The 20,682-nt window shown below is 55.3% G+C and overlaps 2 protein-coding genes, 1 long non-coding RNA gene and 1 pseudogene across 4 annotated transcripts; 3 read left to right on the top strand and 1 right to left on the bottom strand.

The window, feature by feature from the left end:
* Positions 1 to 682: 682 nt before the first annotated feature.
* LOC100984876 (estradiol 17-beta-dehydrogenase 1-like) lies at positions 683 to 9,314 on the top strand (annotated as a pseudogene).
* Positions 6,663 to 16,057, bottom strand: LOC134729499 (uncharacterized). The gene is made up of 2 exons (XR_010110635.1): positions 14,957 to 16,057; positions 6,663 to 9,288 (listed from the first exon to the last, which is right to left on the bottom strand). It is a non-coding gene; the product is annotated as an uncharacterized LOC134729499 (long non-coding RNA).
* HSD17B1 (hydroxysteroid 17-beta dehydrogenase 1) lies at positions 7,035 to 9,314 on the top strand. Its single transcript, XM_034941818.3, is given in 6 exon segments — positions 7,035 to 7,142; positions 7,144 to 7,393; positions 7,541 to 7,720; positions 7,897 to 7,990; positions 8,508 to 8,685; positions 8,772 to 9,314. Coding segments are annotated over 6 exon segments (1,080 nt in total). The 3' UTR covers positions 9,042 to 9,314.
* Positions 16,058 to 16,245: 188 nt separating the features above from the next.
* COASY (Coenzyme A synthase) lies at positions 16,246 to 20,365 on the top strand. 2 transcript variants are annotated; one of them, XM_008966496.4, is made up of 10 exons: positions 16,246 to 16,577; positions 16,702 to 17,412; positions 18,051 to 18,265; positions 18,536 to 18,667; positions 18,799 to 18,988; positions 19,073 to 19,137; positions 19,317 to 19,401; positions 19,561 to 19,658; positions 19,749 to 19,895; positions 19,996 to 20,365. In XM_008966496.4, exons 1-10 carry the CDS (start codon positions 16,502 to 16,504, stop codon positions 20,056 to 20,058), a joined length of 1,782 nt encoding a protein of 593 aa, XP_008964744.3. In that variant the 5' UTR covers positions 16,246 to 16,501; the 3' UTR covers positions 20,059 to 20,365. The 2 variants fall into 2 exon arrangements, with proteins under 2 accessions (XP_008964744.3, XP_063455103.1); XM_063599033.1 differs by lacking the exons at positions 19,561 to 19,658; positions 19,996 to 20,365 and having other exon boundaries at positions 16,262 to 16,577; positions 19,696 to 19,833.
* The last annotated feature ends 317 nt before the right edge of the window (positions 20,366 to 20,682 follow it).

The following is a 20,682-nucleotide window of genomic DNA, read 5'->3' as shown; positions in this document are numbered from 1 at the left end:
GGAAGGGCCCAGAGCAGGAGCTTCTATCTCCATAGAGTTGGGGTTACATCACCCTCCAGGCACATGGATGAGTTCTTCACCTTCTGTCAGCCTCCACACGTTCAGCTCTCAGAAGCTTCCCGAACCCTGTCCTTTGGGCCTTTTATGGAGAACTCCATTGGCTGTCCATGACTGAAGCATGGACAACTGTGATAATGTGATTGGGCAAAAAGGGTCTGATCTAAGCCCAGCAAGGCCAGTCCAGATTCTTTGGGCCTTTGTGCAGCATTCCTTTCTCCAGGGTATGGGGCAAGGACCCACTCTGGAATGAGGATCCTACAACCCACAATCAGATTAGAGTCCTGCCTTGGGCAGCTGAAAAGAGGACAGGAGAAGGTCAGAGAGAAGAAAGGCTGCTTTTTGAGGCCTGAGGCGCCCCAACATGACAACGAAAGACTAACCATGGTCATGTGAGTTATGAGCTAGGAACCCTGGACGAAACCAACACATATACAATCATCTCCCACTTCCCAACGCCTTTACTTTCACAGCCTCTGCAGCAAACTGCGGTCACTATAATCGCTCCTGTGGCACAGAGGCATACCCAGGGGAATCTGCCCAGGGGGCCACTCTGTGCCCACATGGGAACCCACACCTGCTTGTAAAGCCTCCCCTCCCTCTGACCAGAAACGAGGACAGTTTGTTGTTCCAAGCAGTGGGCTCATGTCTGTTTTGGCTCAGAACAGGGTGGGGAGAGTGGGCCAGGGACCCACAGGAGGGCTTACCTTGAGATTGTGTGGGAGACACAACAAGGGGTGGGGGCCTGCAGGCGGGGCGGGGCGAAGCAGGTGATATCCAGCCCAGAGCCCCAGCCTCTCCCCACAGTCTCACCATGGCCTGCACCGTGGTGCTCATCACCGGCTGTTCCTCAGGTATTGGCCTGCACTTGGCAATACATCTGGCTTTGGACCCATCCCAGAGCTTCAAAGGTATAGATAGGTAGGACAGGGAGGGAGAGAAGGGAAAAGCCCTTGGAGGCCAGAAGAGAAGTCAGATCTTCCTCCTCTCCCAAAACCTCCAGTGTATGCCACGTTGAGGGACCTGAAAACACAGGGCCGGCTGTGGGAGGCGGCCCGGGCCCTGGCATGCCCTCAGGGATCCCTGGAGAGGTTGCAGCTGGATGTAAGGAACTCAAGCTCCCTGGCCACTGCCCAGGAACGCGTGACCAAGGGCCGTGTGGATGTGCTGGGTGAGCCTCCTGGAAACATATGGGCTCCTAGGAGCCTTCTCCGCCCTGCGTTGAAACCAACATGTCCCCAGGCCCCTGGAGCATGAGGGGACAGGCCATGCTGAGGGTGATGCTGAGGCGGGCTGGTTGGGCCTCTGTCCCCGCAGTGTGTAACACAGGCCTGGGCCTGCTGGGGCCGCTGGGGGAGGACGCCGTGGCCTCTGTACTGGATGTGAATGTAGTAGGTACTGTGCGGGTGCTGCAGGACTTCCTGCCAGACATGAAGCGGCGCGGTTCGGGACGCGTGTTGGTGACTGGGAGCATGGGAGGATTGATGGGTGAGTGGCAGGGACCGGGCCCCGGAGCTCCAGATTCTTTGTGTGCGGAGCTGAGCCTTGAAGGCAGGCTCCTTAGGGGGTGGGGTGCAATCAGCTTGGAGGGGCACTGCCTGCCGGGGGATGACCCCCTGGCCGCTGCGCCTCAGGAACCTCGTCTTCCCACCCAAGGGCTGCCTTTCAATGACGTTTATTGCGCCAGCAAGTTCGCGCTCGAAGGCTTATGTGAGAGTCTGGCGGTTCTGCTGCTGCCCTTTGGGGTCCAGTGAGTCAACACCCCCGTCTCCTCAACCCTCTTAACTCTGACCTAGAGATGCCGAGCACCCTGTCCTGCGGAAGCCGCTCTGGTCTCTGCCCGGCTTACATTTGCTGTGTGCCAGGCACTTAGGCTGGAGCATTGGCACGCATTGTGCCACTTGCTGACCTGGCTGCTGAAGTGTTGGTATTGTTATGGGGAAGCTCCAGCCAAGAGAGGTTAGGTGACTGGCCCAAGGTCATGCAGCGGCCGGGGACCCCGCCAGGTTCGAATTCTGACACCAGGGCTTCCTGGCAGCCTCAGATGGGTTTGGGACGGCTGTCGAGCAATAACCCGCTATTCAAATGTTCTGGTTATCCCCAGCGCTCTTTCCACCTTCGGGACGCAGCGGTGCTGTTCCGGGTCGTGGCCAGGGCCGGGGTCGGGGCCGGTGCTGGGGCAGGGGATGGGACTTGGCGCCTGGGTCGCCTCCGTCCCTGCCCACTTGCGGCTCTCGGGCCAGCAGCGTGAGCCTGATCGAGTGCGGCCCTGTGGACACCGCCTTCATGCAGAAGGTGTTGGGCGGTCCCGACCAGGTGATGGACCGCACGAACACCCGGACCTTCCGCCTCTTGCACTAATACCTCCACCACAGCAAGGAGATCTACCGCGAGGAGGCGCAGCACCCTGAGGAGGTGGTGAAGGTGAGCGGGGGGCGGGACTCCGGGAGCGGGGGCGGTGCGTCCTCCTGCGCGCAGCCGGGGCCAGAGCTCTTCTCCCGCCGCCGCAGGTCTTCCTCACCGCTATGCGCGCCCCGAAGCCGACCCTGCGCTACTTCACAACCAGGCGCTTCCTGCACCAGCTGCTGATGCGCCTGGACGACCCCTTTGGCTTCGACTACGCCGCCGCCATGCACCGGGACGTGTTCGCCGACGATCCTGCAGAGGCCGAGGCTGGGGCCGAGGCCGGGGGCGGGGCCGGTGGGATGGGAGACCCTGAGCTCAGCGATCCTCTGGCCGCCCCGCAAGAAAGGCTCCGTCAGCCACTGTCTCCCGCGCCCTCCTTTGTCTCCTGGGCCTGTGCGGTCCCTGGGGATGGGACGGCGGTGGCGGCTGTGGATGGCTAATTAAGACAGATCACGTTAGCCCGTTATATCTGCGCGGCTAGGCACGATGGCTGTCGCCTATAATCCCAGAGCTTTGGAAGGCCGAGGCAGGAGGATCGCTCCAGGCCAGGAGTTCCAGACCAGCCTGAGCAACATAGTGAGACACCTCATCTCTAAAATAAAAAAATTAGCACAGTGGCACCATTCCTTGAGCTCAGGAGTTGGAGGCTGCAGTGGGCATGATCAAGCTACTGCTCTCCAGCTTGGGCGATAGAGTGAGACACTGTCAATTAATTAATCAAATCAACCAACCAACCCAACAACTCAGAAACCAAGGTCCAGAAAGAAGCCAGCCCAGGATCATGCCTCAAGTCCACAGTAAAGCCCAGACACAGTCACTGGATACCCAAGGGGCATCTGCAGGAGGAGTTAGGTGGGACTTGGGTTGGGGTAGAGTCAGGTTGTGACCTGCACTCTATTAGCCATGAGACCTCAGGCAAGTTCCTTGCTTTCTCTGAGTGCTTTCCTTTCCTCTCCCTTTTCTTTTCTTTTTTGTTTTTCTTTTCTTTTGAGACGGAGTTTCGCTCTTGTTGCCCAGCCTGGAGTGCAATAGCGCGGTCTCGGTTCACCACAACCTCTGCCTCCCGGGTTCAAGTGTAGCTAGGATTGCAGGCATGTGCCACCACGCCCAGCTAATTTTGTATTTTTAGTAGAGACGAGGTTTCTCCATGTTGGTCAGACTGGTCTTGGACTCCCGACCTCAGGTGATCCGCCCGCCCTGGCCTCTCAGAGTGGTGGGATTACAGGCATGACCCACCCCATCCGGCCCTCTGAGTCTTTCTTATCTGTAAAATGGGTATAATAATACCTATCTAATGGATTTTAGTAATGGTGGAGATAATGCCTGAAAGTGCTAGTATAGAGGTTTAATAGCCAGCAAGGACTGTTATTAGAACGAATAGTAATATGACTACTGTCACATTTTGCAAATGTGTAAAGAAGAAAGAGGGCTAAGTGAATCAAAGGGAGACAGCCCCACTCACCCTGTTCTGCCCCAGAAGACTGAGCGATCCCCACCATCTGGGAAGCTGCCTCACCAGGAGGTTCAGCTGGGGCTACAGGACTGGCTACTTTGCTACAATGGCCCATCTTTCCCGAGCCCAGTGGAGGGTCCCAGGGGGGCAGAAGTCATTGATAGGGGCCAGTAGGGTTGTAGAGCCACTATCTGAACTTCTGTGGAGGTCTGGTGCAGGGGAGGTGTGAACAGATAAGAGGCTAGGTGAGGATGCAGCAGAGGAAGGGGACAGGAGTGCCCCAGGAGGGGGCGGTACCGAGGCAGGGATTCAGCTGGGTCTGAGAGGGAGGCAAGGCTGAGGGGGATGGCCCTTTGGAGTGGGCAGGGACATGACCACAGAAAGCCTGGGAAGTGGAAACAGACAGGAGCCTGTTGGAGCTCTTGGAGCTTTGTGTGGGGCACTAGGGGAAGGAGGCAGGCACTCCACCCTGACCTGCCCCTACCTCTGGATGAGGGTCTTCTCTGCCTGTTGGATGATGTGCTGCCCCTGCTCTTGGAGGAAGAGGCCTCCCAGCCACCCCCTCCTGCCAGTCGCCTTGCCCTGCTGACCCAGACAGATCTGCTATCCCTACAGCATCCAGGAAGGCCACAGGGAGGGGGCCCAGGTGGCATGGGTTTCTGAGGCCTGGGATCTGCTCTCAGTCCCGCTCTCGCCAACCCCCTTTGCCCCTCTGTGACAGTGTGTGTACATATGCGTGCATGTGTGTACCTGTGTGGTGTGGCTCACAAGGTCACCCCTGGGGGTGGGATGATAAGAGGTAAAGTGTGACCCCCTCTCTTCCGTACATTCATACTTTTTTTAAGCTTGTGAATATTCACATTGTTAATATAATCTTCTGCAGTCCCATGACTTCGAATAGCACTTAGATGCTGATGACCCCCCCACCAAAGAAACCCCACTGTCTCCCACAGACTCCAGGTCTGTATCTCCAACTGCCTGCTCAATACAACACGTCCACCTGATGCAATGAACTTAATATGTCTAAACCCCAATTCCACATTTCCAGTCCTCCTACCGGCTCCTCCCCCAGTCTTCTCTACTTTACTGTATGACAACTCCATTTTTCCCAATACTGGTTTTAAAAACCCTGGAGTAGTCCTTGACTCCAGTCTCTCTCACCTTTCAACCAATTCAGCAGCAAATACTGACAGCTTTACCTTTGCTCATCAAAGCATATCCCCAAATCACCCTATTCCAGACTGCACACTGTCATCTCTCCCTTCAATTACAGCAGTAGCCTCCTAACTAGTTTTCTTGATTCCACTCTTGCCCATCAGCAGTGAAATTACCCCAGAGCAGTTAAAATGATCTTTTAGGATGGGCACAGTGGCTCACGCCTGTAATACCAGCACTTTGGGAGGTGGAGGCTGGCTGATCCCCTTAGGTTGGGAGTTCAAGACCATCCTCACCAACAGGGAGAAACCCCATCTCTACTAAAAATACAAAAATTAGCCGGATGTGGTGGGACGTGTCTGTAATCCCAACTACTTGGGAGGCTGAGACAGGAGAACTGCTTGAACCCGGGAGGTGGAGGTTGCAGTGAGCCAGAATCGTGCCACAGCACTCCAGCCTGGGCAACAAGCGTGAAACTCCATCTCAAAATAAAATAAAATAATCTTCTAAAAATGACAGGGCCAGGTGGGGTGGCACTTTTTTATAATCCGAGCACTTTGGGAGGCTGAGGTGGGCAGATCGCTTGACATCAGGGGTTTGAGACCAGCCTGGCCAACATGGTGAAACTCCGTCTCTACTAAAAATACTAAAAATTAGCTGGGTGTGGTGGCGGGTGCCTGTAATCCCAGCTACTCGGGAGGCTGATGCAGGAGAATCGCCTGAACCAGGGAGATGCAGGATGCAGTGAGCCAAGATCAGGACACTGCACTGCAACCTAAGCAATACTTTGTCTCAAAAATAAAAAAAGCCTGGGAAACAAAGTGAGACCCCGTCTCTACAAAAAAGTCAAAAAATTAGCTGGGTATGGTGGCAGTGATGGCACACACCTGTAGTCCCAGCTACTTGGGAAGCTTTTTAATATTTTTTGCAGAGACCGGGTCTCACTCTGTTACCTGGCCTGGTCTTGAACTCCTGGGCTCCAACAATCCCCTTTCCTGGGCCTCCCAAAGTGCTGGGATTACAGGCATGAGCCACCGTGCCCAACCTCAAAGGATATTTTAAAGGATAGAAATAAACAGCCATGTGAAGAGATACAGACAGGGCGGTCTGGAAGGGTCCAGAGCAGGAGCTTCTATCTCCATAGAGTTGGGGTTACATCACCCTCTGGGCACATTCTGTCAGCCTCCACACGTTCAGCTCTCAGAAGCTCCCGAACCCTGTCCTTTGGGCCTTTTATGGAGAACTCCATTGGCTGTCCATGACTGAAGCATGGACAACTGTGATAATGTGATTGGGCAAAAAGGGTCTGATCTAAGCCCAGCAAGGCCAGTCCAGATTCTTTGGGCCTTTGTGCAGCATTCCTTTCTCCAGGGTATGGGGCAAGGACCCACTCTGGAATGAGGATCCTACAACCCACAATCAGATTAGAGTCCTGCCTTGGGCAGCTGAAAAGAGGACAGGAGAAGGTCAGAGAGAAGAAAGGCTGCTTTTTGAGGCCTGAGGCGCCCCAACATGACAACGAAAGACTAACCATGGTCATGTGAGTTATGAGCTAGGAACCCTGGACGAAACCAACACATATACAATCATCTCCCACTTCCCAACGCCTTTACTTTCACAGCCTCTGCAGCAAACTGCGGTCACTATAATCGCTCCTGTGGCACAGAGGCATACCCAGGGGAATCTGCCCAGGGGGCCACTCTGTGCCCACATGGGAACCCACACCTGCTTGTAAAGCCTCCCCTCCCTCTGACCAGCAACCGGGACAGTTTGTTGTTCCAAGCAGTGGGCTCATGTCTGTTTTGGCTCAGAACAGGGTGGGGAGAGCGGGCCAGGGACCCGCAGGAGGGCTTATCCTTGAGATTGTGTGGGAGACACAACAAGGGGTGGGGGCCCGCAGGCGGGGCGGGGCGAAGCAGGTGATATCCAGCCCAGAGCCCCAGCCTCTCCCCACAGTCTCACCATGGCCCGCACCGTGGTGCTCATCACCGGCTGTTCCTCGGGCATCGGCCTGCACTTGGCCGTACGTCTGGCTTCAGATCCATCCCAGAGCTTCAAAGGTATAGATAGGGCAGGGACAGGGAGGGAGAGAAGGGAGGAGCCCTTGGAGGCCAGAAGGGAAGTCAGATCTTCCTCCTCTCCCAAAACCTCCAGTGTATGCCACGTTGAGGGACCTGAAAACACAGGGCCGGCTGTGGGAGGCGGCCCGGGCCCTGGCATGCCCTCCGGGATCCCTGGAGACGTTGCAGCTGGACGTAAGGGACTCAAAATCCGTGGCCGCTGCCCGGGAACGCGTGACTGAAGGCCGCGTGGACGTGCTGGGTGAGCCTCCTGGAAGCATATGGGCTCCTAGGAGCCTTCTCCGCCCTGCGTTGAAACCAACATGTCCCCAGGCCCAGGGAGCACGAGGGGACAGGCCGTGCTGAGGGTGATGCTGAGGCGGGCTGGTCGGGCCTCTTGTCTCCGCAGTGTGTAACGCAGGCCTGGGCCTGCTGGGGCCGCTGGAGGCGCTGGGGGAGGACGCCGTGGCCTCTGTGCTGGACGTGAATGTAGTAGGGACTGTGCGGGTGCTGCAGGCCTTCCTGCCAGACATGAAGCGGCGCGGTTCGGGACGCGTGTTGGTGACCGGGAGCGTGGGAGGATTGATGGGTGAGTGGTAGGGAGTGGCCTCCGCAGCTCCAGATTCTTTGTGTGCGGAGCTGAGCCTTGAAGGCAGGTTCCGCGGAGGGGGGTGGAGGGGGGTGCCGTCAGCTTGGAGGGGCACCGTCTGCCCGGGGATGACCCCCTGGCCGCTGCGCCTCAGGAACCTCGTCTCCCCACCTAAGGGCTGCCTTTCAATGACGTTTATTGCGCCAGCAAGTTCGCGCTCGAAGGCTTATGCGAGAGTCTGGCGGTTCTGCTGCTGCCCTTTGGGGTCCAGTGAGTCAACACCCCCGTTCCCCGAACCCTCTTAACTCTGACCTAGAGACGCCGAGCACCCTGTCCTGCGGGAGCCGCTCTGGGGCGATCTCCCTGGCCCTCTCTGCCCGGCTCACATTAGCTGTGTGCCAGGCACTTGGGCTGGGCGCATGGCACGCATTGTGCCACCTGCTGACCTGGCTGCTGAAGTGTTGGTATTGTTATGGGGAAGCTCCAGCCCAGAGAGGTTAGGTGACTGGCCCAAGGTCACACAGCGGCCAGGGACCCCGCTAGATTCGAATCCTGACACCAGGGCTCCCTTGTAGCCTCAGATGGATTTGGGAGGGCTGCTCCGGCAGGAACCCGCGTTTCAAATGTTCTGGTTATCCCCAGCGCCCTTTCCGCCTCACTTCCCAGCGCAGCGGTGTTGCTCGCGGACGGGGGCCGGGACGTGGTTGGGGCTGGGAATGGGGTTGGGGCTGGGACTGGGGCCTGGCTCGCGTCCGCCCCCTCCCACTCGTTGCTCTCCGGCCAGCAGCTTGAGCCTGATCGAGTGCGGCCCAGTGCACACCGCCTTCATGGAGAAGGTGTTGGGCAGCCCAGAGGAGGTGCTGGACCGCACGGACATCCACACCTTCCACCGCTTCTACCAATACCTCGCCCACAGCAAGCAAGTCTTTCGCGAGGCGGCGCAGAACCCTGAGGAGGTGGCGGAGGTGAGCGCCGGGCTGGACTCCAGGAGTGGGGGCGGTGCGTCCTCCGGCGCGCAGCGGTGGCCACAGCTCTCCTCCCGCCGCCGCAGGTCTTCCTCACCGCTTTGCGCGCCCCGAAGCCGACCCTGCGCTACTTCACCACCGAGCGCTTCCTGCCCCTGCTGCGGATGCGCCTGGACGACCCCAGCGGCTCCAACTACGTCACCGCCATGCACCGGGAAGTGTTCGGCGACGTTCCGGCAAAGGCCGAGGCTGGGGCCGAGGCTGGGGGCGGGGCCGGGCCTGGGGCAGAGGACGAGGCCGGGCCCAGTGCGGTGGGGGACCCTGAGCTCGGCGATCCTCCGGCCGCCCCGCAGTAAAGGCTTCCTCAGCCGCTGTCTCCCGCGCCCTTCTTTGTCCCATGGGTCTGTGTGGTCCCTGGGGATGGGGCGGCGGTAGCAGCTGTGGGTGGCTAATTAAGATAGATCGCGTTAGCCAGTTTTACCAGCGCAGCTAGGCGCGATGGCTGTCGCCTGTAATGCCAGCGCTTTGGGAGGCGGAGGCAGGAGGATCGCTCAAGCCCCCGAGTTGGAGACCAGGCAGAGCAACACAGTGAGACCCCCATCTCTACAAAAATAAAGAAAATTTAAAAATCAGCACAGTGGCACCATTCCTTGAGCCCAGGAGTTGGAGGGTGCAGTGAGCATGATGGGGCCACTGCACTCCAGCCTGGGTGACAGAGTGAGACCCTGTCAATTAATCAAATGAACCAACCAACCGAAAAACTCAGAAACCAAGGTCCAGAAAGAAGCCAGCCCAGGATCACACCTCAAGTCCATATTAAAGGCCAGACACAGTCTCTGGATATCCAAGGGGCATCTGCAGGAGGAGTTAGGTGGGAATTGGCTTGGGGTAGAGTCAGGTTGTGACTTGGACCCCATTAGCCATGAGACCTCAGGCAAGTTCCTTGCTTTCTCTCAGTCTTTCTTTTCTTTCTTTCTTTTTTTTTTTATTTTTATTTTCTGAGACAGAGTTTCGCTCTTGTTGCCTAGGCTGGAGTGCAATGGGGCAATCTCGGCTCACCACAATCTCCGCTTCCCAGATTCAAGTGATTCTCCTGCCTCAGCCTCCCAAGTAGCTGGGATACCGGCTAATTTTGTATGTTCAGTAGAGACGGGGTTTCTCCATGTTGGTCAGGCTGGTCTCAAACTCTCGACCTTCGGTGATCCGCCCGCCTCGGCCTCTCAGATTGCTGGGCATACAGGCATGAGCCACCGCGTCCGGCCCTCTGAGTCTTTCTTATCTGTAAAATGGGTATAATAATACCTATCTAATCGGTTTTAGTAATGGTGGAGATAATGCCTGAAAGTGCTAGTATAGAGGTTTAATAGCCAGCAAGGACTGTTATTAGAACGAATAGTAATATGACTACTGTCACATTTTGCAAATGTGTAAAGAAGACAGAGGGCTAAGTGAATCAAAGGGAGACAGCCCCACTCACCCTGTTCTGCCCCAGAGGACTGAGCGATCCCCACCATCTGGCAAGCTGCCTCACCAGGAGGTCCAGCTGGGGCTACAGGACTGGCTACTTTGCTACAATGGCCTGTCTTTCCTGAGCCCAGTGGAGGGTCCCAGGGGGGCAGGAGTCATTGATAGGGGCCAGTAGGGTTGTAGAGCCACTATCTGAACTTCTGTGGAGGTCTGGTGCAGGGGAGGTGTGAACAGATAAGAGGCTAGGTGAGGATGCAGCAGAGGAAGGGGGCAGGAGTGCCCCAGGAGGGGGCGGTACCGAGGCAGGGATTCAGCTGGGTCTGAGAGGGAGGCAAGGCTGAGGGGGATGGCCCTTTGGAGTGGGCAGGGACATGACCACAGAAAGCCTGGGAAGTGGAAACAGACAGGAGCCTGTTGGAGCTCTTGGAGCTTTGTGTGGGGCACTAGGGGAAGGAGGCAGGCACTCCACCCTGACCTGCCCCTACCTCTGGATGAGGGTCTTCTCTGCCTGTTGGATGATGTGCTGCCCCTGCTCTTGGAGGAAGAGGCCTCCCAGCCACCCCCTCCTGCCAGTCGCCCTGACCTGCTGACCCAGACAGATCTGCTATCCCTACAGCATCCAGGAAGGCCACAGGGAGGGGGCCCAGGTGGCATGGGTTTCTGAGGCCTGGGATCTGCTCTCAGTCCCGCTCTCGCCAACCCCCTTTGCCCCTCTGTGACAGTGTGTGTACATATGCGTGCATGTGTGTACCTGTGTGGTGTGGCTCACAAGGTCACCCCTGGGGGTGGGATAATAAGAGGTAAAGTGTGACCCCCTCTCTTCCGTACATTCATTTTTTCAAGCTTGTGAATATTCACATTGTTAATATAATCTTCTGCAGTCCTATGACTTCGAATAGCACTTAGATGCCGATGACCCCCCCACCAAAGAAACCCCACTGTCTCCCACAGACTCCAGGTCTGTATCTCCAACTGCCTACTCAATACAACACGTCCACCTGATGCAATGAACTTAATGTGTCTAAACCCCAATTCCACATTTCCAGTCCTCCTACCGGCTCCTCCCCCAGTCTTCTCTACTTTACTGTATGACAACTCCATTTTTCCCAATACTGGTTTTAAAAACCCTGGAGTAGTCCTTGACTCCAGTCTCTCTCACCTTTCAACCAATTCAGCAGCAAATACTGACAGCTCTACCTTTGCTCATCAAAGCATATTCCAAAATCACCCTATTCCAGACTGCACACTGTCATCTCTCCCTTCAATTACAGCAGTAGCCTCCTAACTAGTTTTCTTGATTCCACTCTTGCCCATCAGCAGTAAAATTAGCACAGTGCATTTAAAATGATCTTTTAAAAATGACAGGGCCGGGCGTGATGGCTCATGCCTATAATCACAGCACTTTGTGAGGCCGAGGCGGACGCTATTGCTTGAGGTCAGGAGTTTGAGACCAACCTGGCCAATATGGTGAAACCCTGTGTCTACTAAAAATATAAAAATTAGCCAGGCATGGTGGTGGGCGCCTGTAATCGCAGCTGCTCCAGAGGCTGACAAAGGAGAATCTCTTGAACCAGGGAGGTGGAGGCTGCAGTGAGCCAAGATTGGGACACTGCACTCCAGCCTGGGCAACAGAGACTTTGTCTCAAAAAAATAAAAATTGGCCGGGCGTGGTGGCTCATGCCTGTAATCCCAGCACTTTGGGAGGCTGAGGCGGGTGGATCACCTGAGGTCAGGAGTTCAAGACCAGCCTGGCCAACAGGGTGAAACCTTGTCTCTACTAAAAACCCAAAAAATTAGCCAGGCGTGGTGGCACGTGCCTGTAATCCCAGCTACTCAGGCGGCTGAGGCAGGGGAATTGCTTGAACCCGGGAGGCATACGCTGCAGTGAGTGGAGATTGCGCCATTGTACTCTAGCCTGGGCAACAAGAGTGAAACTCCATCTCAAAATAATAATAATAAAATTAAAAAAAAATTAAAATAAAAAAGGGAGCCTGGACAACAAAGTGAGACCCCGTCTCTAAGAAAAAACAAAAAAAAATAGTTGGGTGTGGTTGCACACATCTGTAGTCCCAGCTTCTTGGGAGGCTGACATGGGAAGACTGTTTGAGCCCAGGAGGTTGAGGCCACAGTAACCTGTGGGCACACCACTGCATTCCAGCCTGGGCAAGAGAGGGAGACCCTGTCTCAAAAAAGAAAGAAAGAGGCCAGGTGTGGTGGCTACGCCTGTAATCCCAGCACTTTGGGAGCCCAAGGCCGGTGAATCACTTGAGATCAGGAGTTCGAGACCAGCCTGGCCAACATGGTAAAACCCCGTCTCTACTAAAAATACAAAAATTAGCTGGGCGTGGTAGTTTGTGCCTGTAATCCCAGCTACTCGGGAGGCTGAGGCAGGAGAATCGCTTGAACCCGGGAGACGGAGGTTGCAGTGAGCTGAGATTTCTCTACTGCACTCCAGCCTGGGTAAAGAGTGAGACTCGGCCGGGTGCGGTGGCTCATGTCTTTAATCCCAGCACTTTGGGAGGCCGAGGCGGGTGGATCACCTGAGGTCAGGAGTTCAAGACCAGCCTGGCCAACCTGGTGAAAGCCTGTCTCTACTAAAAATACAAAAATTAGCTGGGCGTGCTGGTGGGTGCCTGTAATCCCAGCTACTCAGGAGGCTGAAGCAGGAGAATCACTTGAACCTGGGAGGCAGAGGTTGCAGTGAGCCGAGATCACGCCGTTGCACTCCAACCTGGGTGACAGTGAGACTCTGTCTTAAAACAAAACAAAAAAAAGAAGCAAAGTTTATTTTGCTCAGAGCTTCACAGTTTTAGGGGCTGGAAAGTGCAAGAACCTCATGCAGTATCTGGCAAAGGGCTGTCCCAGGAAGGGCAGAAGATGGAAGCAAATGAGAGACAGGAAATTGGGCCAAATGTCATCCATCCACCAGGAGCCACTCCCATGATAACAGTATTTATCTATTCAAGAGGGCAGAGCCCTCATGATCTAATTATCTTTTTTTTTTCTCTCCTGCCTCGGCCTCTTGAGAAGCTGGGATTTTAGGTGCATGCCACCACACCCCGCTAATTTTTGTACTTTTAGTAGAGACAGGGTTTCACCACGTTGGTCGGGCTGGTCGCAAACTCCTGATCTCAGGTGATCCACCTACCTTGGCTTCCCAAAGTGCTGAGATTACAGGAGTGAGCCACCTCGCCCAGCTGACCTAATTACCTCTTAAAGGCCCCACTCTGCCCAGTGCAGTGGCTCAGGCCTGTAATCCCAACACTTTGGGAGGCTGAAGTGGGAGGACTGCTTGAGTTCAGGAGTTGGAAACCAGCCCAGGCAACACAGCAAGATCCTGTCTGTATGAAAAAAAAAAATTTTTTTTTTAATTAGCCAGGTGTGGTGGCACACATCTGTAGTTCCAGCTGCTCAGGAGGCCAAGGCAGAGGACTGCTTGAGCCCAGGCAGTTGAGGCTGCAGTGAGCCATGATCAACCCACTGCACTCCAGCCTGGGGGACAAGAGTGAGACCCTGTCTCAAAGAGAAAAAAAGTCCCATCTCTTAAGACAGTAGCAATTGAATTTTTTATTTCAACGTGAGTTGTGGCAGGGACATTCGAACCATAGCACCAAGGTTCTCCCCAAAGGTCTCCAAGACCTTCTTTGATCTGGCTCCTGCCCCCTTTCTGATCTCATCTCCCACCAATCTCCATCTACATCACCCAGTTCAGCCCTCCTGCCTCAGGGCCTTTGTACTTGGCCCCCTCTGGGTCACATTCCCTGATCTCTGATTCTATGTCTTCCTTCAGATTTTTGCTGTTTTCCTGAACCACCTTATCTAAAATAGCCTCTCAGATTCTCCACTATAGCTCCCTTACTCTGCTTTACTTTTGTTCTTATCCTTTATCACCAGTAGATATATTATGGATTTGGGTTTTTTAATTTAATTTTTATTTTTTTTGGAGACGGAGTCTCTCTGTCACCCAGGCTGGAGTACAGTGGCGTGATCTCGGCTCATTGCAATCTCTGCCTCCCAGGTTCAAGCGATTCTCCTGCCTCAGCCTCCTGAGTAGCTGGAATCACAAGTACCGCCACCACACCCAGCTAATTTTTTGTATTTTTAGTAGAGACGGGGTTTCACTATGTTGGCCAGGCTAGTCTTGAACTCCCGACCTCAGGTGATCTGCCTGCCTCAGCTTCCCAAAGTGCTGGGATTACAGGTGTGAGCCACCGCGCCTGGCCATGTATTGTAGACTTATTTACGGTGGCATGATTCCTGTCTGCAACCCCAAGACACACAGTACTCTATACCCCAGGATGGCAGGGACATTGTTTTGTTCACTGGTGGGAGGCACTAAAATACACATTTACTCAATAAAAGTGACTCTGTATGTGGTGTGTCAGACTGTGTGTCCAGATGTCTTGGGACATTCTCTGGCAGCCTTTGCTGTTTGCGTCTTCAAATCAGACCCTATCTTTAAATCTAACATGTCTCCTGTGAGAAGCCTGGTCCCTTAATACCTTTGTGGCTCTACAACTCTTCCCTCCTTGACTGTATCTCTTCCTCCAGGTCTTTGCTGTTTTCCTGAATCACCTTATCTAAAATAGCATCTCCTTTTCTCCACCATAAGCCCAGGTTTTGTGGGGCTGGGGGCTTATTTGCTTTTGGAGACCGTCTTCAAGAATACAAAAGATAAACACAAAATTACATATAAAAGTGAGGTTTTTTTTTTTTTTTTTAAGTTCCGGAAAATAAACCATGGCACGTTACTGGAATCTTGGAGATTGGTTTCTCTCCCTTTTGATCTCCATGGACAACTTACCTGAGATGTATTCTAATAGCAACCTGGCTTCCCCTCCACACTCAGCCTTTCAAGCGCCCATTAGCTTCGCAGTAAATCTCCCACACTAGGTATCCAGCCTTTGCCTTTTTCTTTTTTCTTTTTTTTTTTTTTTCAGAGGGAGTTTCGCTTTTTTTTTTTTTTTTGAGACGGAGTCTCACTCTGTCACCCAGGCTGGAGTGCAGTGGTGCGATCTCGGCTCACTGCAAGCTCTTCCTCCCGGGTTCACGCCATTCTCCTGCCTCAGCCTCCCGAGTAGCTGGGACTACAGGCGCCTGCCACCATGCCCGGCTAATTTTTTTTTGTATTTTTAGTAGAGACGGGGTTTCACCGTGTTAGCCAGGATGGTCTCGATCTCCTGACCTCGTGATCCGCCCGCCTCGGCCTCCCAAAGTGCTGGGATTACAGGCGTCAGCCACCGCGCCCGGCCGGGAGTTTCGCTCTTGTTGCCCAGGTCGGAGTGCAATGGTACAATCTTGGCTCACCGCGACCTCCGCCCACGGGTTCAGGCGATTCTCCTGCCTCAGCCTCCTGAGTAGCTGGGATTACAGCCATGCGCCACCACGCTCGTCTAATTTTGTATTTTTAGTAGAGACAAGGTTTCTCCATATTGGTCAGGTTGGTCTCGAACTCCCGACCTCAGATGCTCTGCCCACCTCGGCATCCCAAAGTGCTGGGATTACAGGCGTGAGCCACCGCGCCCAATCAGCCTTTGCCTTTTTCTCCTGTCCACAGAGACCCCGCAAACAAGCGCATCAGAGGATCTGGGTGGTGCGAGAGCCTCCTACAGCAGCCAGGTACACACAAGGCCTCACTTTTTCCATCTGTGAAATGGGTACGTGGACAGACCTGTCCAGTAGCCTCCCATGTGAGAATCCTCGGACTGAGAGGGTACTAGGAGGGCTAATACAGCGCAGCCCTGTGATCCCCACCTCTGTCCCTGGAATGAAGGAAATCTGGGTGTTAGTTCTGGCTTTGCCGATGCCTCTTGGGTGGCCTGGCTGAAACTAATCTCTCCTCATCAGGCCAGAAGGGAATCTGTGAAATGGGCTTTGAAACCTGCCTTGCCTTTCTCCGCCCGGTCCCAGCGGGGGTCCGATCGGCACCAAGGCTTCACCCACTCCCAGAGCCTTCGGGATCAGCCCCGCCCCATCAGCAGGACACAGCCCATGCCACTGGAAATCTCGTGAGAATCCCGCGCTGAAGCGAAGTCGAGACTTTTGACCTTCCTCCGTTTCCGTAGTTTCGAGTTGCGCTTTCTCCGTTAGTGCTTCCGGGTTGCAGCCAGGGAAGCCTCCGCGGTGGTGCAAGTGGAACCCAGGCCTTGAGGTTTCAGTGAGTAGGGGGCCGACGTGAGCTTTAGCGTCCCCCTTTAGCCTCCCTCTTCGATTCCTTGAAGACCCTGGTGCAGCTTAGCAAGAGGGCCCAGGATTTTTGGATCCCCAGCCCTGTGACAAGGGTTCCTGTCCAGTTTCCCCCTCCCAGGATTTCGACTCAGTTCAGCGAAGTCACCGCCCCGTCTGAGAAATGAGGACACCAAGGCTTAGAGCACAGCCCCGAGGCGCCGTCTACCAGGCCCCATCCCCTCCCCCGGCTCCTGTCGGTCAGCACTGAAACCCCGTCCCTGCTCCAGGCCTCCTTCTCTGGGGTCCAAGGTCCCATACAGGCCTCTGCCTCGGCCGCAGGCCCTTCAGTCACCGTCGTCTCGTCTCCCTGACTGTCCGCAGGCCTGGGCAGCATGGCCGTATTCCGGTCGGGTCTCCTGGTGCTGACGACGCCGCTGGCCTCCCTAGCCCCTCGCCTGGCCTCCATCCTGACCTCGGCGGCCCGGCTGGTGAATCACACACTCTATGTACACCTGCAGCCGGGCATGAGCCTGGAGGGCCCGGCTCAGCCCCAGTCCAGCCCCGTGCAGGCCACGTTTGAGGTTCTTGATTTCATCACGCACCTCTATGCTGGCGCCGACGTCCACAGGCACTTGGACGTCAGAATCCTACTGACCAATATCCGAACCAAGAGCACCTTTCTCCCTCCCCTGCCCACCTCAGTCCAGAATCTCGCCCACCCGCCAGAAGTCGTGTTGACAGATTTCCAGACCCTGGATGGAAGCCAGTACAACCCGGTCAAACAGCAGCTAGTGCGTTACGCCACCAGCTGTTACAGCTGTTGTCCGCGACTGGCCTCGGTGCTGCTATACCCCGATTATGGGATAGGAGAAGTGCCCGTGGAGCCCCTGGATGTCCCCTTACCCACCACGATCAGGCCAGCTTCCCCCGTGGCCAGGTCTCCAAAGCAGCCGGTGCGTGGCTACTACCGTGGCGCTGTCGGTGGCACGTTTGACCGCCTGCACAACGCCCACAAGGTGTTGCTCAGTGTCGCGTGCATCCTGGCCCAGGAGCAGCTTGTGGTGGGAGTAGCAGACAAAGATCTGTTGAAGAGTGAGTAAGAGGGACCCTGGACTAGGGTGGAGGATCCCCAAATCTCCCCACCCCCGACCCTTATGCCGAGATCAAGGAAGGGTAGGGCCATTCATTACTTCCCACCCTTCCCAAATGTCACAGTGGTTGACACTCAGTTGGTGCTAAGGCCATTTTGTCAAATGAACAGCTTTCTCAGCATGTGGTCCAGTCACCACTCAATCAGAATACCCCAAATGTGAAGCAAAGGGATCTGCATTTTAGCAAGTTTTCCAGGTGATACACCCTAATGAGACACTGGGAATGAATGGGTGAGTGAGCTGCAGGTAGCAGTGCCACAGACAGGAGGAGGAAACTCAAGCATGGCATGGGTCTTGGAATTTTCCATCTGCCTCTGATGCCCTCTGGCACTGCTTGTTCTCTGGAGTGGTTTCCTGGTGGCTTATTCTCTGGACACATGCCAGCCCTTGGAGTGACTATTGTGCTTGCCTGTTTCTTCACCTTCATGCTCCCCTCACCATCACCATAGGCCTTACCAGTTGAACCCTTTCTGCCACCCCCTCTGGGGATACTGTACTTAGGGACACTTTTTCCCAAACTGGCCCATACTCTCCTACCCAGTAAAAAGATCTCACTGTTCTTCTGGGCTCCTTCCCCAGGCAAGTTGCTCCCTGAGCTGCTCCAACCTTATACAGAACGTGTGGAACATCTGAGTGAGTTCCTGGTGGACATCAAGCCCTCCTTGACTTTTGATGTCATCCCCCTGCTGGACCCCTATGGGCCCGCTGGCTCTGACCCCTCCCTGGAGTTCCTGGTGGTCAGCGAGGAGACCTATCGTGGGGGGATGGCCATCAACCGCTTCCGCCTTGAGAATGTAACCCCTGAGGGAGACTGGCAGAGGGAGTGGATGGGGGACGGGGAAGGCCATTTTGAGGGGGCTGTTGGAAGTACCATGGCCCCAGAGGAGAGAAGTGGGGGCTCAGGGTGGTGGGAAGAAGCAAGGAGGAACTGGTTCTCAGTTTGCCCGCTGAGTCGGAGGAGGAGGAGCCTGGGTAGGAAGGGGAGGATGGGGGGGCAGGTTGGATGTCAGGGTCTTCCTCTCACTCCCTCCTTCCCTCTTTTTACCCTTTCCTCTTTACCCCAGGACCTGGAGGAACTTGCTTTGTACCAGATCCAGCTGCTGAAGGACCTCAGACATACAGAGAATGAAGAGGACAAAGTCAGCTCCTCCAGCTTCCGCCAGCGAATGTTGGGGAACCTGCTTCGGCCTCCATATGTAAGCTCCTCTCCCTCCTTCCCTCCTGCTTGGTGTCCTGGCAATGCTGGAGAGTAGAAGCTGAGGGGCTCAGCCCCAGGCATGAGGCTGAGGGCCCCAGTAACTGTGGGTTCCCTTTCACCTATCCCCAGGAAAGGCCAGAGCTCCCCACGTGTCTCTATGTAATTGGGCTGACTGGCATCAGTGGCTCTGGGAAGAGCTCAATAGCTCAGCGACTGAAGGGCCTGGGGGCGTTTGTCATTGACAGTGACCACCTGGGTCATCGGGCCTATGCCCCAGGTGGCCCTGCCTACCAGCCTGTGGTGGAGGCCTTTGGAACAGGTAATAACTGGGGAAGGCTGAAAGTGGCCTGGAGTGAGGAGCTAGCCAGGCCTCTGTGCTCAGTTGTCTGTCTGTGTTGTCCAGATATTCTCCATAAAGATGGCATCATCAACAGGAAGGTCCTAGGCAGCCGGGTGTTTGGGAATAAGGTAAACAATAACTTCCTAAGGGCTCCTAAGCTGCTACTAGACCCAGGGGTCAGGGTCCAGTGGACCTCTCTGGTCTGGCCCAGAATGCCATTTCCATTGATCTGTTCCCAACACCACCTTGCTCGGGCTGGCTGCCTCTTCTAGAGAAGGTAACCTCTGCCCTCTGTTCCCCTCCCCAGAAGCAGCTGAAGATACTCACGGACATTATGTGGCCAATTATCGCAAAGCTGGCCCGAGAGGAGATGGATCGGGCTGTGGCTGAGGGTGAGTGGGAGGGAGGATGGGAACAGCTAAGGGGACAGTTAAGCTGATTGTTCCCCTGGGAGCTTCCCTGCCCCACGTGGGACTGTCTGTTCACCCTGGGACTGTGTTCTGCCTGGGAGAACGTCGGCACTGCTGGCGGTGACTGGGGTCTCCCCACAGGAAAGCGTGTGTGCGTGATTGATGCCGCTGTGTTGCTTGAAGCCGGCTGGCAGAACCTGGTCCATGAGGTGTGGACTGCTGTCATCCCTGAGACTGAGGTATCTCGCCCCACCCCCCACGCCATCCCTACTGCAGATCCTATCCTGTGAGCTGGAATTCTTCCTGACAAATGTCTCGTCTGTGCTCAGGCTGTAAGACGCATTGTGGAGAGGGATGGCCTGAGTGAAGCCGCGGCTCAAAGCCGGCTGCAGAGCCAGATGAGCGGGCAGCAGCTTGTGGAACAGAGCCACGTGGTGCTCAGCACCTTGTGGGAGCCGCATATCACCCAACGCCAGGTTGGTGCCCAGGGCAAGGCCGGGTTGTGGGGAAGGAGTCTCCAGTGGGTACTGCCTGACCCTGCCCTCTCTTCCTCCCAACATCCTGGCCTGTCTGAAGGTGGAGAAAGCCTGGGCCCTCCTGCAGAAGCGCATTCCCAAGACTCATCAGGCCCTCGACTGAAAAGTTCTCAGTGGGGCCAGACTGGCTCCTGGAGCTGACAAGCGACCCCGTGGTGAGGAGAAATGGGGGCCTTGATGCTCACCCTGGTTCAGGCCCAGAGGTCCAAGCTATACTGTGCAGGACATGGCCAGGCCTGGTGGACACAGGAAGCCTACCCAACACGCTGGTATTTGGCCAACACTGAGGATGTGGTTCGTGGGGGAGCAGTCCCCTCCCCACTCTTGCCCATGGGTGACTCTTACCCACAGCTGACTAGGGCCAGCACAAATACTGGAACCTGTAACAGAATTAAAGGTGAATGTTCTGAGATGTTGCCTGTATGGTGTCTGCTTCCTGTTCCAATGCCCCTAAGTATCTTTGGGATCCTTAAACCACAAGTGCAGGGCCCAGGCCTGAGCTGGAAGCCTGGGCAATGCAGTGGTTAAGAGAATGGCCTTTGAGGCTAGCCAGAGGCGAGCTTTGGCCCTCCCACTGACCAGCTGTGTTCTTCTGAGTAAGGTGTAGACTTTCTAGGTACTGCCGTGTTTTATTGTTTTTGTTTTGTTTTTAATATGAGAGGCCGCATAACCTAGCTAGCAGGTTCTTTGCAAGGGTTCATTCCACATGCATCCTGCCAGACACTGG

Source organism: Pan paniscus, chromosome 19, assembly GCF_029289425.2.
Source record: "Pan paniscus chromosome 19, NHGRI_mPanPan1-v2.0_pri, whole genome shotgun sequence".
NCBI classification, from domain to species: domain Eukaryota; kingdom Metazoa; phylum Chordata; class Mammalia; order Primates; family Hominidae; genus Pan; species Pan paniscus.
The sequence above is the reverse complement of the archived record's forward strand: the minus strand, read 5'-3'. Positions and strand labels throughout refer to the sequence as shown.